The sequence below is a fragment of the Lucilia sericata genome, unplaced genomic scaffold (genome assembly GCF_015586225.1).
Source record: "Lucilia sericata isolate MDLA Ls3-8-SP2 unplaced genomic scaffold, ASM1558622v1 Contig000067F_arrow, whole genome shotgun sequence".
NCBI classification, from domain to species: Eukaryota; Metazoa; Arthropoda; class Insecta; order Diptera; family Calliphoridae; genus Lucilia; species Lucilia sericata.
The window spans coordinates 442,501-458,927 of record NW_023994101.1 but is presented as its reverse complement, the minus strand read 5'-3'; the positions used below and the strand labels follow the sequence as shown (position 1 = coordinate 458,927).

The following is a 16,427-nucleotide window of genomic DNA, read 5'->3' as shown; positions in this document are numbered from 1 at the left end:
ATGTAGCGCATTAGTTTTATTTGCATCAGCGTTGCAAACTACTGATGTTTATGGAAATGATGAAAATGCATCACTGTTCCGCATCTGATGCGCAGTATATATCACATACTGATGCGCAGTATGTACGCATTACTTTATTAGCATCAACGTTGCAAACTACTGATGATTATTATCATAGCCATATCAATTTTTTAAATCCTTATAGATATTGAAGTCGGTTTAGCAGATCATTATGTCAAACATATGAGATATAAATATATGTTCCGAACTCCTTGAAAAAACGATTTTTGTACTTTTTTGATTTCGGAAATGCATTATATAAATACATTTTGCGAAAAAATTCGGCGTGTAGTGATCAGGTCTTGCTCGGAAACGCATCACTGCACTGATGATTAGTTTGCGATACTGATGCAAAATAAGTTAAGATCATTTTATACATGAGCAAAAACTTTCATTTAATAATAATAATAATAAAGTTCATTAAATTAGTTTGTAACGTTTCTTAGCGCATTGGTACTTATGTAATGTATTTCCGAACGCACTGCACATCAGATTCACCTTAGTGATGCATTTTCGAACAGACCTGTATTTAGATTTTAGTTTAATTTATTTTCATTTACACTTTTTTTAAATGAGAGTCTCAGTAAATCCATTACAATAATAGATAAAAAAGTATTTTTAAGTATTTTGTATTATTTAAATGTTCCTTTCTCCAGCAATGAATCGGTCCTTTTCAACTAATAATTAAAACACATACATAAGTTTTTGTTGTCATCGAGCTTTATTAATAATGAAAACATTTAAACTTGAATACATAGTTATACATATATATATATTTTAAAATTACTTAAAGAACAAAATCCTATGATGTTGAGGAAAATTATTATTATGACTCGATGAACAGTTTTTTTTATTTTTTAACCCATTTATTGTTAGTATTATTGTGTATATTTTTTGTATGGAAATTGTGTTAGTTTTGTAAAGGTGTTTATTATGTGTATTTATTATGGGGAATATTTTTATATAATTAGTTATTTTTCTCAGCGAATTGAAAGTATGATTAACTGTTACTATTTTAAAATAAATGTTTTTTTTTGAAGATTTTAGGAATTTAATGCAAATATTTTAAATTTGTTTACATTAGACCAGATAGTCTTAACATCAAAAAACACCTGCAAATCGTTGATTATTTTTTTTATATTTTTTCACCGTTTTTTATTAGGTCCTTAATCTGTATAGACATTCCAGATAATGTAGTTCAATATTATTAAAGTTATTTAAGCAAATACATACTATAAGTAAACCTTCATTAAAGTTGTCTTTTGTTGCAGATTAATTTTAAAAATGACTGCGTAAGAATATTTAATTCTAATTTTTAATTTAAGGTCGGCATATTTAGTATGTATTTGCTAATGGTGATAATAAAAATGTAATTTTTATTGAGCAGGTTTTATATTCAAAAGTTTAAATAAATTTTTAAGTCATAAACAATTCAACGCAAATAGCTTGCGATTAATAATATTTTCTTAAAACTTTTCAGTTAAAATCTGCTCAACGTTTTAGCTGAATTTTTTACTGTAACATTTTGAGTTTTTAAAATAATGAAAGAATTATTTTTGGGCATTTTATTATAATATTTAAAAGAGAAAATGAAAAAAAAATAAAATTATTATATTGTATGTAAAAGAAGCTAAATGTCGAAATGACAAAATGTTGTACAAAAATGTTAACCATAATAGTTAGGTGATAGTAGAATTTAACTTTATGAAATAAAAATTAAACTAGCTGGTACTTTCTCACCTTTTTTCATATTTCAATTTGGACAACATTATAGTCTGTCTTTTCTGACAGTTTCCTCTTGTTGTTAAGTTAAGAAACCCTATAGTTAACTAATGAACAAACAGATAGTTTAGAGATACATAATAAGAGATTAAATGAAGCTATACCATTAACATGCCCTTAACTCCAGCAATTGAAAACTTGAATTACAAAATGTATCCAAATATAATTATGATGAATAAAATATGGTGTTAAGAATATTTTATCTTAACATAATATGTTTCAAATTGTTGAATGAACATTATGTTAAAAATTTTATCGGTAATTTTAACTTTAAATTCCCTTTAAATTTTATATACAAAATAGGCTTTACTAACACTAGTAATTTTGTAGAATTTGCTTGGTTAAAAATACCATTCTCAACTGAAGAGTTGTAAAGCCTATTTTAACATTTTTTTGTAAATGATGGGGTTTCAAGTTTTTCAAGGTTTAAAATCTTTAACAAAAAATAAATTTTTTGTTACCAATTTTAAGATGATGACTAAATTGATTGCTTTTCAAACCTCCCCTTAAATCCCAATTGTTGTTTAATTGTTAAAATTAAAGTTTTTTAGTTAAAAAAATTTTTTTGATTGGCAACATTTTGCATGAACGCTAAATCAACTTGGTCTTCTTCTGCTAATCGGTTGGTTTCCCTCGAAATTGCATTAAAATCTTAATGATTTCAAGATATGCGCTTTGGCTTAACTATTAAATCAGTAATGGAAGGCTGTTGTTGCAATTACTGATCATTTTAGTATTTTTGATGTTGTTTGATTTTGTTTTTTTTTTACGATTTTTTGTTGGGGTTGCAGTTGTTTGTTGATTTAATTGTTTGGTGGCGTTGTTGTTTATAGTTGTTGTTCTCATTTTAAACGTTCTTGGCATTTGTTGTATAGTAAAATACGACTCAATACGGTAGCTAGGACGACGACGGCGCTTACTTCCCTGCAGGTGTTAATCCGCGTCGTTAATGTATTCATTTTTTATTGGCCTTAAATTTCGCATAGAAATTTGCAATTTGATCATGTCTTACTGGTATAGAATCTAAAATACCAGTAAAGCTGAAGTTGTTCTGATTACGTTGTTTCTCATGCAAATAATCGCCAGATAAATAAGTAACCACATTTGATTGAAATTCGGTAGCATTTGGATCCGAGTGATTGGCTACCAAGTGATTGCAAATTGTGCAATTTGTAAGAAAACAGAAGCATCACGATCTAAATGAAAGAGAACAAAGTATTTAAATATTCTATTGCACTATATCAATCTATTGCATATTTACCTAATTTTCTTGGTATTTTGATTAGGGACAAAGCCAAGTTTTCATTATCTCTCTGGGCACGCATATGACGGTTGCCATGTTTAAATTCTTGCTCCAACCAACGTATAACATTACGGGCATTTTCACTACGTTTCTTCAAGTCATCCAATTCATTAAAAACTATGGAAATGAATTAAAAATTATTTCTACGTTTGATGTTTTTACTCTAATTAGGGTTCTTACCAGCATTAGGTATGAGTACGATGAATTTTTTTACTTTTAACCAAGTTTTTAACAATACCATTGTATTCTGTTAATGCTTTAGCATCCACGACAACAAAAGGAGTCATAATCATGTTCAAAGGATTTTTGCGCAACTAAAATTTAATAAAAAAAAGAGTTAGAAAGGAGAATGAACGTTTTAACTTCAAACCCTACCTCTTCTTCCAAGGTCTCCACTTCATTTTTCAACCACAACTTGCCCATAATTTCACATTTTTTAGACATGGCCTCAGAGCGTTCTTCATCGGCACCACTGCTTGATTGTATCTTTTCGCAAATTGCGCTATTTGTGGTAGTAGAGGCAGAAGTACCACCACCGGCCGCACCATTAATATTGAATTTTTCGGTGTTGCGATTGCGGAGGGTAACCTTTACGAGGCATACGTTTACATTCTTCAACAGTATCCCCCCTTTTCCTCGTTGCTGGTATAGCTCTTGCGTACAATACCATTTTTACGGTCAGAATAACGACGAGTTCTACCTTCTGCGCGTTTTCGAGCAGCATTTTTAGCGGTACGTCTTTCACGTCTTCTTGAAGATGACTTTTTTTCTTCACGTTTCTTTTTAGTATTTTCAGTGAAACGCCTGGCCTTGACGCAGAAGCGATAATTAAACTTCTTTTGTTTGCATATAAAGAAACCGAAATCGACCATTTTGAATATACGCAGAATGCACTCTTCCTGCGAGGTAACCTTCTCGCGTATTGTAGTTTCCCAGTCTAGAGTAATTGGGTGCTTTGAAATATATCAAAACTTTTGAATACAAAATCTTCAGATAGTGGTACATTGACACGAACGTCAAAGAGATCGCCTAGGGTTTGACGAACATTGGGTGTTACTAGAAATTCCCGCTCAAAGTAAACCTTGCGTGTAAATATATCAATATTGCAATAATTCAATAATTTCATAATTTTGTGGATGAATTCTGGATTAGAGTGGTAGCATCCAAAGAGTATTTCATGATTAATACGCAACCAATCGAAGAGAATTTTCAACGCTCTAATGGTAGGTTCGTTCTGTGCAAAGTCCACAATAATATTGGGATTTATCTTGGTGTATTTGTTGCGATAAACCATTTTCTTGGGTGGTTCCTCATTAGCAGCTTTGCTGTCCTCATTTGTCTTTAGAATATTGGATTGCTGGGTTTTCTGTGATACTTCTTTATCGCAATTGGTAAAATTTAATACCGAATTATTAGTGTGTAATTGCAGAATTTCGAAACTTTTTAAAAGCTCTTCAGTATCATTTTCTTGCGAATTACAACGTGGAATCTGCTGTTTTCTTGATCTTCTGGATAGATAATGTTTTCTTCTTCTATTACTATATCTTCGTTATCCGAGAAATTTGGTCCAACACTACCGGCATTAGAGTCAACACTTTCCTTGGAGCCGTGACGAGAAGAGTTGCGCAAATTATTATGTTTATGTTTGTTTTCAACTTGAAGTTCACATTCACGATCATGATCTTGCTCTCCGGGTTCGGCCGCTTCAACATCACTAAAATCAGTATCAAAATTCGAACTCAAATCAGTGTAGTCTTCATCATCGGTTGAAAAGTCCGTATCCATATCTGATTCGGTGTCATAACAAGAGCTGTCATCTGACTGAGCAATTTTACGACGGCGTCGACGTAGCTTCATACCCTTCTTCTTACTCTTACAAGAAAGAGGTGTTTTTAAATCACTTTCCTTTGCCTCGTCCGATGATCTTGTAGAAATCGGTTCACCATCATTTTTGTTATCATCTTTACTGGCCTTGTTACTATCTTGTGTCTTACAAATATAATCCTCATTTGACCTTTGCGACTCGCGTGAATCTGAAGAGAAATCTTTTTGTGATAACTGTGTGAGTTTCTTTTCCTTTCTTTCAGCTTCGCCGATTGATGCCAACCAATTCTTGTATTCATTGCGAGATTTCCTAACTACCATGTCAAACTCTTCAAATTTCTTGGCATACATGGTATGAAACTCTTCATTTTCTGTTGATTTGGCTAGAATGGTCTGTTCGAGATTAACGATACAAGCATCCATCAAGTCTGAACATACAGCTACCAGAAAAGCATTTAAAGAGTAAACTTTCTGAGAGTTGATCATTTTCAATTTTGATAGACAGAAAAATAGAATCGAAACAATTTTGAATATTGATGAATCGTTGATTTTAAAAGTTTTAGAGCAGAGAATTTTGCGCAAATCTACCAAGACGCAGTGACACAAGGAGTTAAAATCTGGCACCTCCTTGTCAAAGAAAATATATCAACGATTAAATAAAAGCGAGCATAAAAATCCTGTAGGCTAAATTCAATTTTCTCGGGATCTAATTTTGTCAAGTAATCAGCATGCGAAGCGAATAGCTTACAAACATTGTTTTCGCTCAATTCAAAGGGTATTAGGCTTACGAGCGAGTAAAGATAATGATATATGGAGTCCAGGTCATAATTTTGGCCATAGTACAAGGTGCCCAATTGGTTCTGAGCCATGCCTATTGCAGGATTAAGCTTAAACGCCTCGAAGTAATATTTGGCTGCCAACTGCTTGCTTATTTTTAGCTTTGTATCTATACGAAAGTCTAAGAAATAACGATGCAAATCACCCAAACTCAAAAGAGACGAATGTATGGTATCCAAAGCAAACGATACAGCTTCCAAACTTTTATCTACCGCATAATTGTTTATATCATCTACGTCCAAAGTGTCACCCTTGCCTTGGCGATCTTTATCTTTTATCTCCTTTAAATACCCATCGTTTATGATGGTAAAATCGATTAAATATTTTAGGTCTAAATCGTAAATCTCTTCCATTTTTGCTGCTATTCTCTTATAGTTCAATATACCAGCACATAAGAATCTCTCCAGTTTTTGAATATTCTCTTGAGCGCCTTGTTGGGCTGTATCCTTTAACTCTTTTGCCCAATTTTTCTTTACATATGCAATGAATTCATAATAACCTTTGCGCCACATAATCTCTCGAGCCTTTTTTCCAACCGATTGAAAATCTTTGAAGATAATTTGTATACACAATTGCACGAGTTGAGCACGCTTTTGTTCCAATTCATTTTGAAATAATTGAGTTATGCCTGAAATTTGTTTTTTCTCATCATCTAGCTGCTTGACCACAATATAAAGTTGTCTACAGAAATAAATATAGAATAAAAATTATAGTAAAAAATTAATAAATATAAGATATAATATTGGGTCAGAAAGTTTGCACCCTGTTTGTAACAGATAGGGTAATGAAAATCATTGAAATATTACAACTAATCGTTAAGAGTAGCCACATGGCTAAAGTTTGATGCTAATGCAACCAGAGCACTAGTTGTAGGGACATGAACCGGACATTGTTCTATTAGAGCTTTGATCAGAAAAAGAGTATCAAACTAGTGGTCTTCAAAAGGATTTGTTGTTATAGAATCCGTTTATTTCAATAAATCTGAGATTAATTTTAAAACTTAAGAGGCTAATATGGTTATGAAATTTTTTTACTTACTGATAAATTTTTTGACTTCTGCATTAACGCCATTGTTATGAGTAGAATCTCCAAAACGTTGAGATTTGCTGTTACCATTTCCACCATTACTGCTATTACTTACACCTCCAATACTATCGCCAGAGGCATTCGAGCCTCCGGAACTCAAAACTGTGTCCATTTTTAACGCGACACTCATAAAATCTGAAAGTAAAATTTTATTTTTAAACATTTAACTTAAATGATTTAAGTAATAAAAAGGGAAATAAATAAATAGTTCTAAATTACAATAAATTTCAAAAATTAATTTTCCTATTTATGGGATTAAATCGACAACAAAACATGTACTGTATTGTAGAAAAGACAAATAATAAATAATACAATAATCAAAAATACATATTTTTATTTGTTTTTGAATAGAAAATATTTAAAACGATGCCAACAATTTTTTTTTTTTTTGTTTACAAAATAACAAACAAATAAAAACAACTGTCGTACAGAAAGAGATAACAATAAATGAACTGTCAAAAGAGAGCGATAATAAATATTTAAGAGTGCAACGGAATATTACACGAGAAGAAAAACAAGATAGGTATTAAAAATTATCTTAAAAAAGGCATTTTTCACACTTGAATGCAAAATTTGACACACATCTTGGAATAAAAAAACAAAAGCTAACCTCACTAGAAACAAAAAATAGTTTTTTTTTCTTTTAAAAAATCGTAGCCATGTGTAAAATGTGATATTTAAAAATTTATAATAGATTTTATCTAAATTAAAACATGATTTTTCAAATATGGTACATATATTTAAATTAATTCACACGATGTCCTTCAGGTATACTTCAAGTAATGTAAAGAAATCTGTAGTGTTATTGTTGTTGTTAACAAAAATCACGTACACGAGCATATAAAGAATATTGGATAAAAGGAAAACTACAGACGAAACCACAAAAATGTTTAATTCTTTTTCTCATATACACTATTACGTACAACTAGCCAGGAATTTGTAAATTGTTTTACAAAAATTACACGAATTTTAAAATATGAATGGAAACAGAAATTATGCTCATCATTTCTTTTCTTTGTTTTATTTTTGTATTGAATAATCAATAATTAAAATATATGTATTTTATTTTTTCTGCTTTTGCATTACTCATTTGTGAATTGGTGTGTGTGTGTGTATATTTTGCAATAACAAATTTCAACACGTAAATTTTCTTAAAATGATTTGATTTTAGCACAATTTTAATATTTACACACACCTTTTGCTTTTTAACACACTTTGAAGCGTCCTTTGCCGTTTTATATTATTAAAGTTGTTAAACGAAAATTGTATAAAGTTAAGTTTTGTGTAAAAATCCAGCTGCCTGTTTTAATTGCGTCTGCTTTTTTTCCTATGCTTTGACATTTTCTTTCGCATAAATTCTACCACTTTCGATTAATATGCCAGTGCTGCCAGCTTGTCCGCAATAAATGTTGTCAATTGATATAGAAAACGTCTAAAAAGGTGAATATACATATATAAATGAATTGAATTATATATTAAAATGACGTATTACTTTTCAATAGACATCTAAAAAAATTTTTTGGAGATAATTAAACTAAAAAATGTAAATTAATAATGATTTTATATATAATAATACAAAAATAAAAACTTTGCAGTTTTGTAGTAGATTTAACTTCCGTTGTTTTATCTGGTAACTTTGCACTGTAATTCACAGGTTAAAAAATTACATTTATATATAGTGTTGCCATGTGTTTGTAGATTTTTAAAAAATAATATTTTTTTTTCAAAAATTAAACATTCTATTAACAAAAGTAAAAGCAAAACCAAATCAATACACTTTTTTAGCATAATTCACTATTAACTGATTTTCAGAATTAGGATTTATGATCAATCACAAGTCGATCATCACAAAATTCGAAGTTCGATTTCTGGACATATAAAAATTATTATTTTCAAAGTTAAGGTCCTTTATGTCAATTTTCGGTGGACATATTTATTGGGACAAGTTTATTACTATCATCAATTTTCAATAGTGATCGTCCTATAAAATAAGTAATAGGGGTAATTAAAATAAGGATTTTAATTTTGTAAAGTTTTCTAATTAAAACATATACTTGACATCATGTTACAATTTCACTTATAAAAGTAAAATACGAATTAAAATTCCATTTTCGTTTGTTTACTTTGAGTAAATTTAGTTGTAAACAGTTTAATATTTTGCTTCTTGTTACGTAATATATGTAAGAAATATTATGTACAAAAATTCTTATCAAAATGTTCATAATAAAAAAATTCCGCATTTACACCTGATTAATTCCCAGAATACCCTTTGCAAATACAAACTAAACACAGCATCGCATAGCATTTGACATTTCAAAATGCAACACTGCGCATATTCTATTACAATAAACATGTGACAACCGTTTGACACGAGCTATTGCGTTTCTTTTTTGCTTCCTTTCCTTCTCTGTTTTTACTCAAGATGGGTGAGTGCTGTGTTTTTAGAAAAGTGAAAAAATTTCAAGAAAATCTTAAGACATCCATGAGTATTAATTAAATAAAATGTTAAATTAAACTTTTAAAACAATGGAAATAAAGTGGTAAATTAAAATAAAAACAACTTGAAAAAATATTTATAGAAAAAAGCCAAACAAATTCAAGCCGGTTGAAATGAAATTGAAGTGAAATACAAAGTACATTAGAATGAAAAAACTAAAAAGATTTTCTTGGACATTTTTTATTGATATAAATTGCTAAAATTGGAAGTACTAAAATAGTATTCTATTATTCTAGGTATTAGCCGCGATAGTGCTCACAAGCGCCGCGCCACTGGTGGCAAACGTAAACCTTTGCGCAAGAAGCGCAAGTTCGAGTTGGGTCGTCCCGCTGCCAATACCAAGGTGAGTTGCAGATAATCATATTTGTGATTGTTGTCGAGGGAAAAATCAAAATGATGATAACGCGTGTCAACTGTAACCAAAAAGTTCTACGGAATTTTTAGCAATTGATGAATAGCGTTATTATGTTCGGACTGCTGATTGATTTTTCTCTATATAATAATTGTAAAAGGATAAAATTAAATTCATATTGTTGGAAGTGTATACTAATTTTGTGCTTTATATGTTTTTAGTTGGGTTCTCCCCGCGTACACAGTGTTCGCACTCGCGGTGGTAACACTAAGCTCCGTGCCCTCCGTCTTGAAACAGGTAACTTCGCCTGGGCCTCCGAGGGTGTTGCACGCAAGACTCGTATTGCCGATGTCGTCTACAATGCCTCCAACAACGAATTGGTCCGTACTAAGACCTTGGTAAAGAACAGCATCGTTGTTATTGACGCTACTCCCTTCCGTCAATGGTATGAATCCCACTATGTTTTGCCTTTGGGTCGCAAGCGTAACCCTAAGCAACAACAAAAGGAAGATGACAATGATGTCCTCACCAAGAAACGTAGTGAAAAGACCATGAAGAAGTACTTGGAACGTCAAAAGTACGCCAAGGTTGAACAAGCTTTGGAAGATCAATTCGTTTCTGGTCGTCTCTTAGGTATGTTGTTATCCCAAATAAACCAAAGTATTTTGAAATGAAAAACAAAGTGATGTTAATACCTCAAAGCGATCCCATCAATTTTATTGTTGCAGACTTGTTTTAAGTTCTGCAACAAGCCGATGGGGCGTGATATTGCTTGTCATAGTTACTCTGATTGGTTTTTCATTAAAAATTATTGTGATAAGCTTAAAATTTTATGTTTCTCATAGATAACTAATGTGTTAAATTTTGTTACTTCTTACAGCCTGCATTTCATCCCGCCCCGGTCAATGCGGTCGTGCTGATGGCTACATTTTGGAAGGCAAAGAATTGGAATTCTATCTTAAGAAAATCAAGTCCAAGAAATAAATTATTTCTTTATTATTATTATTAATAACAGAAAAACAAACTCAAATTACAATACAATTTTTATTGTAAAAAACATGCTGGGAGTTGTTGTTTAAAAAAGAAGAGTATTTGTAGATAAACATCTGACAAAAGTAATAAAAAACTGGAGCTCTGTTGAGTTTTTTTGTAATTAAAAATTTGTTTATAATTGAAATGTTGAATAATGAAAATTACGATAAATAAGGATAGGAAATTACAAAGCGGAAGCTCAAAAAAGCTCGGACGTAAAAAGCTCAATACTTGTATTAGTTACTTAATATGGCAACACCGCTTTAGAGCTATTCGTTTATGTTTAGGAACTGTCATATTTTTGCGCCATTTCTTTAGTAGTTTGTTAAAAGTGTTTTAAAGTGTTGAAGTGATTTTAATATTTTTGTTTAGAAAATACTTTAATTTGTTGTGAGGTAACTACATATTTATTCTATTTATCTATAAAATCACTTAGATAATTTTTTGTTCATAAGTTGTTGAAAATATGAAATGTACATTGTAATCTATGAAAATTTTATTTATTACTTTTACGTTAAGGGTTTTTAGTGCTCCAATATGTTATCCTAGTGAGGACATTTTTTTAACATGGGAAAAGTAGGTTGAAGTATATTGAAGTTTTATTTTTTCGTTAAAACAGGATATTTATGTGAATATGATGTCTGTAGAGCTGTCTAACTTCTAAATGTTTAGTATCTTGTAGTATCCTATTTGGTATCAATCGTTAGGGTGTTTTTTGTTACTGTTGTTGAAGATAATTGTTGAACATCTGTCCATATCTCTTAAATATTGAACTTAATCAGTTGGACCTGTTCGGAAAGCCATCATCACAGCAGTATTTAGTATCAATCGTTGGTATACTGTTGTTGTTGTAACATCTAAAACTATACAATAATCTATTGGGGGGTTATACATCAAAGTCCAGGAATAAACTGGATGTGCCCGTAAATCCATTGGGCAAAGAGAAGTAGGATTGGCTGAGTAGTTGAATATGTGGTGGACCTTGACCCCAGGCTGAACATTCGTTGGGTCTATGCGTGACCAGAAGGCATTAAGCCTGTGGCTCCATCCCAGGCAAGTTCGGAAATGCATCCTCAATGCAATAATGCAGTAAGTTGGTTTTAACTATAAGATAAAAAATGTAAAAGTGTAAGACATCTTCATGCAAAATCTTCTAGCACTTCCCTACACAATTTAAGAATGAGAACTTAAAAATCATCTGCTTCAACATTTCTTCAAAAGTTTTTTTTTTTTTAATTAGTCAAGATACAGTTTTTTACTACAAAACAAAAGAACTAACATAGTACTAGTCGACTGACTGTTGTTTTGTATAGATCAGTTCAAGTGTTTACCCTTTATGAAAAGGCGACCTCTTCAACATGCGGAAATTCAGGTTACTGAACATACATTCTTAGGCCCATTAACTTTATTGTTATTGTTCAACCTGTTGGTATTCTGCCTATTAAAATAATTTTTGTATAAAAACTCTCAATTTAACCTTACGATAATTGAAATTTGGGGGTTAAACGAATTGAAAGCACCAAATAAATTCGAAATTTTGTTATAGTAATTCGGCTCCATGTGATCATATTTGCAAAATATTGTGTTATAAGGGAAGACATGTACTAACTATATTGTGGTTTATCAAAAATAACGTCTACATTTTTTTTTTGAATTTACCCATTGATTTTTTATTTAAGATTTGATTTTTTACAAAATTATTAAAAATCGTTAAATACTTTTATTTATAAACGAACATATATTTTGTAAACGGTTTATAAGTCAAACTTTGTATGGAAAATTTGTTTTATAAACTTTTTATAATCCAAATAAAACTCAGATCAATTTGTTTAGGTGTTTTTGTGAAAGAAGTTTAAGAAATTTCCATTTGTTGGTAATGTGGTTAAGTAGTTTGATAAGAATCTAAAACTGTTTGTTTTGTATTAACGTTTCATAGTTTTTTTTTAAATAACTTTTTAAAATAAGTGAATTTAAATAAGTTTTATTTTATTTAGACTTTGTTGGTTATTGGATATTATATATAATCTCGAATCAGGTACGAAAAAGATTCTGAAAGATTTAAAAATTTTTCGTCGATTCTTTATCAACACTTTAAATAATCTGAATTACAAATACATAATTTTATGCCAAGGGATTGAAAGTAATATTGCCTTTTGTTATAAAAAAAGAAAACAATGAAGATGTTTCTAATTTAATTTCTTTTTATTATTAACAAAATGAATATTAGTAATGCCATTATAATACAGATAATACCTATAATTACATAAAACATATCATTATTTTCTCTATAATAATCCACTTCACTGATATTCACTTTTATAGTTGAAATATCATTTTCAGTAGTTTCTATATAATTATCTATTTCACTGAATACTTCTTTCGTCGTGGATATATCACTCTCACTAACATTGGGTGCTTGTGTCACATCATTAATTATCTTTTCACTTAATTTTTTATCAATTTCATAATTTACATCATTTTCATTTAAAATTTCTTCAACTATCCATTCGCTATCGATAGTATAATCAGTAGTAGTGGAACTTTCTTCATCACAATAGGGGAGATCTTGATTATTTTTATCAGCTTGGCCTTCCAATAAACGGTCAATGCAGGAGCATATATTGCCTCTCTCACATTTTGTATTTGGTGGACATGTAACTTCACATACAAACGGTTCCAGTGTCGTGTACAGTGGTGTACAGAATATTAATTTGCAAATATTTAAAATTATAAAAATTTTATGCAGTTCCAGTTTGAGATACATTTTTAATTTGTTTTAAAATTCATCTACATAAATACTAAGTATTATATTTTAGTTGTTTTATGGTCAATGGTCCAATGAAAACTGTGTTTTGAGTTCTTAAAAATATAACTACACATACAAATACATATGTATGTATATGGATGTACTTAGTAAAATAGTGTATGTGGTTAGGATCGACTATACGGTACACTATAAAATTAGAGTCCAATGTAAATTTATTGCAATAATAATTGAGTTTATTACATTAACAAAATCATAAACATTTTGTAAAAAAAAATTATCAAGTATGTATTTGCGTATCGCTCACTTACTACATGACTGGCTTAATCCAAAATTCGGCTTTTTGAACTGAGTATTAGAAAATATTACGTTTTTTTATAAAACATTCAATGTTGTTTTACTCAAAAGGATTTTTTTGATTTATGCCGGTCTTGTAGTACGTAAATTAGTGATATGTCTAATATACTTTCACAAATCGACTGCTACAACTATTTACTATTTATAATGGTATAGGGTTGAAAAATAGTTCTATATTTTTATCAAAACAACTGCGGTTTTCATTGTGTCACAAATATTGTGCAAGTTTGTTTTTTAAGGTGCAATGTTGAAATTTTCAAACTCAAGTGAAATGTGATAAGAATGAAAGGAAGTTTAATTTGTGTTTTTTTTTTAATATAACAGAAATAACAAAGCTTATGTGATAAGCATACATCTTTAAATTTTTTGGGTTAATAATCTGGACTTATCATAAAAACGTAAACATCTACTTTTGTGATAATTTATTTCACAAAACTTATTTATTTTTACAAAATGTATTTTAATGTTTGAAAGTTAAAGTTAGAATGAAAAAATATTTTATAATATACACAGAAAAAAGTTTGAGCATAAATATTGTGAACAGCTTTCATTGACTATAGTTAATAATATCACTGTGATACAAAAGTGAAGAAAAATAAAATGCAGGCGTTCTTATATACCAATTCTATTTCGTTATAGTCCATAGAGTACGAATATATTTTTAGTTTTCCCCTATCACTTCGTTAACTTACTTTTTAAGAGCAAAAGATGCGAAAAAGAGCCATTTTTGAAGTTTTTAATTTGAAAAATCATAAGTTTAGTAGTTTTCATCCGATTTTCAAATCCGATATTTTTTTTAATGTTACAAGTGTTGCCTTTTATTCCAAAAAAAGAAATCCAAAATTTATGGTCAAATGTCTGAGTTACGGTCGTTTAAGTAAAAAAACTCACATTTTTTTTTTAAAATTTTCATTTTCATCATGCTCTACTTTGGCCATGAGGCAGTGAGTTCATCTTTTATTACTTTCCTGAAGAATCACATAAAGGAAGGTTTCTAAAACTTGTTATTTCATAAAAATCTATGAAAAACTGGATGATTTATGCCAATTTTTCTAATAGCATGTTCCTCGAATTTTTGGTTTTCTCCATACAAATTAATTTTTGTATAAAAATGTTTATAAACATTTTTTAAACTTGTTACAAAGAAAACTAGAAACATGAACGTTTTTGTATGGAAGAAATATGCAATATTTTTATAAAACTTAGCACAACTCATAACCTTTTTCATCGATTATTATAAAGTTACTGCTTCATGGCCAACGTAATGAAAATTAAAAATTGTGAAAAAAATGTGAGTTTTTTTACTTAAATGGCCGTAACCAAGACATTAATCATAAAATTTGGATTTATTTTTTTGGGTTGAAAGACAACACTTGTATCTTTAAAACAAAATATCCAATTTGAAAATCGGTTGCGAACTACCAAACATATATTTTTTTAAAGTTAAAACTTCAAAAATAGCTCTTTTTCACATCTTTTGCTCTTAAAAAGGAACTAAACGAAGTGATCGGGAAAAATTAAAAATATATTCCTACTCTATGGACTATAACGAAATGGAATTGGTATATGAGAACCCCTGCATTTTTTTGCTGTATCACTGTGTATTTAAGAATAAGTTCCTAAATTGTATGAATTTTTTCATTTTTATTTTTTTAAACATAATCTAGAAGCCTTGACTTAAAAAATTAAAAATTTTCTTTCTAAATATTTTTCTATTTGTTAAAAAATGTTTGAAATTTTCTTTGGAAAATTTTTTATTTATTTATGATTTTTAGATTGAAAACAATGAAATATGCGCGTAACTTGCGGGATTGTCTGAAGAATGGATGTTTAGCTATATTTGCTGATGTTTTTTATTTCATATTTTCTTTTTCAATATTTTTGTTTATTTTCATAAAAATTCGCTAATATGTATGATTATTTTCTAAAAAAATGGAACATTGGATATTTATTGCAATTTTTTTATGAAAATCAAAGAAAAAAAAAGAAAGACTTTGCCGGTGTATTTATTAAGAAATTTTGCCAAATATGTGTTAATAATATTATAATTAATAATAGTTCAGTTCAGGTTCAGTTCTAGTTCAGTTCTAGTTCAGTTCTAGTTCAGTTCTAGTTCAGTTCTAGTTCAGTTCTAGTTCAGTTCTAGTTCAGTTCTAGTTCAGTTCTAGTTCAGTTCTAGTTCAGTTCTAGTTCAGTTCAGTTCTAGTTCAGTTCTAGTTCAGTTCTAGTTCAGTTCTAGTTCAGTTCAGTTCTAGTTCAGTTCTAGTTCAGTTCTAGTTCAGTTCTAGTTCAGTTCTGTTCAGTTCTAGTTCAGTTCTAGTTCAGTTCTAGTCAGTTCTAGTTCAGTTCTAGTTCAGTTCTAGTTCAGTTCTAGTTCAGTTCTAGTTCAGTTCTAGTTCAGTTCTAGTTCAGTTCTAGTTCAGTTCTAGTTCAGTTCTAGTTCAGTTCTATTATTAATTATATTAATATGAAATATCTAAAATTCTTTGGTTTTCACAGTGTTTTTATATGTGGAATTTCATTATCTTCCTGT

The 16,427-nt window shown here is 29.7% G+C and overlaps 2 protein-coding genes and 1 non-coding gene across 3 annotated transcripts; 2 read left to right on the top strand and 1 right to left on the bottom strand.

Annotated features, from left to right (window-relative positions):
* Positions 1 to 769: 769 nt before the first annotated feature.
* LOC119616306 (protein SMG5) lies at positions 770 to 8,333 on the bottom strand. The gene is given in 13 exon segments (XM_037972654.1): positions 770 to 3,003; positions 3,006 to 3,038; positions 3,104 to 3,262; positions 3,326 to 3,347; positions 3,349 to 3,459; positions 3,521 to 3,727; positions 3,729 to 3,773; positions 3,775 to 4,091; positions 4,094 to 4,637; positions 4,640 to 5,610; positions 5,613 to 6,487; positions 6,845 to 7,027; positions 8,088 to 8,333. Coding segments are annotated over 11 exon segments (3,321 nt in total). The 5' UTR covers positions 6,319 to 6,487; positions 6,845 to 7,027; positions 8,088 to 8,333; the 3' UTR covers positions 770 to 2,797.
* Positions 8,334 to 9,184: 851 nt separating this feature from the next.
* Positions 9,185 to 10,901, top strand: LOC119616328 (40S ribosomal protein S8). The gene is made up of 4 exons (XM_037972685.1): positions 9,185 to 9,318; positions 9,626 to 9,732; positions 9,963 to 10,374; positions 10,622 to 10,901. Exons 1-4 carry the CDS (start codon positions 9,315 to 9,317, stop codon positions 10,723 to 10,725), a joined length of 627 nt encoding a protein of 208 aa, XP_037828613.1. The 5' UTR covers positions 9,185 to 9,314; the 3' UTR covers positions 10,726 to 10,901.
* On the top strand, positions 10,488 to 10,533 carry LOC119616346. Its single transcript, XR_005232525.1, has one exon. It is a non-coding gene; the product is annotated as a small nucleolar RNA R442 (small nucleolar RNA).
* Positions 10,902 to 16,427: the final 5,526 nt, after the last annotated feature.

Excerpts from the sequence above, each read along its gene's own strand:
- LOC119616328 (XM_037972685.1), top strand. Across the intron at positions 9,733-9,962 it reads GTCCCGCTGCCAATACCAAG|TTGGGTTCTCCCCGCGTACA; the intron begins GTGAGTTGCAGA and ends ATATGTTTTTAG. Across the intron at positions 10,375-10,621 it reads CGTTTCTGGTCGTCTCTTAG|CCTGCATTTCATCCCGCCCC; the intron begins GTATGTTGTTAT and ends TACTTCTTACAG.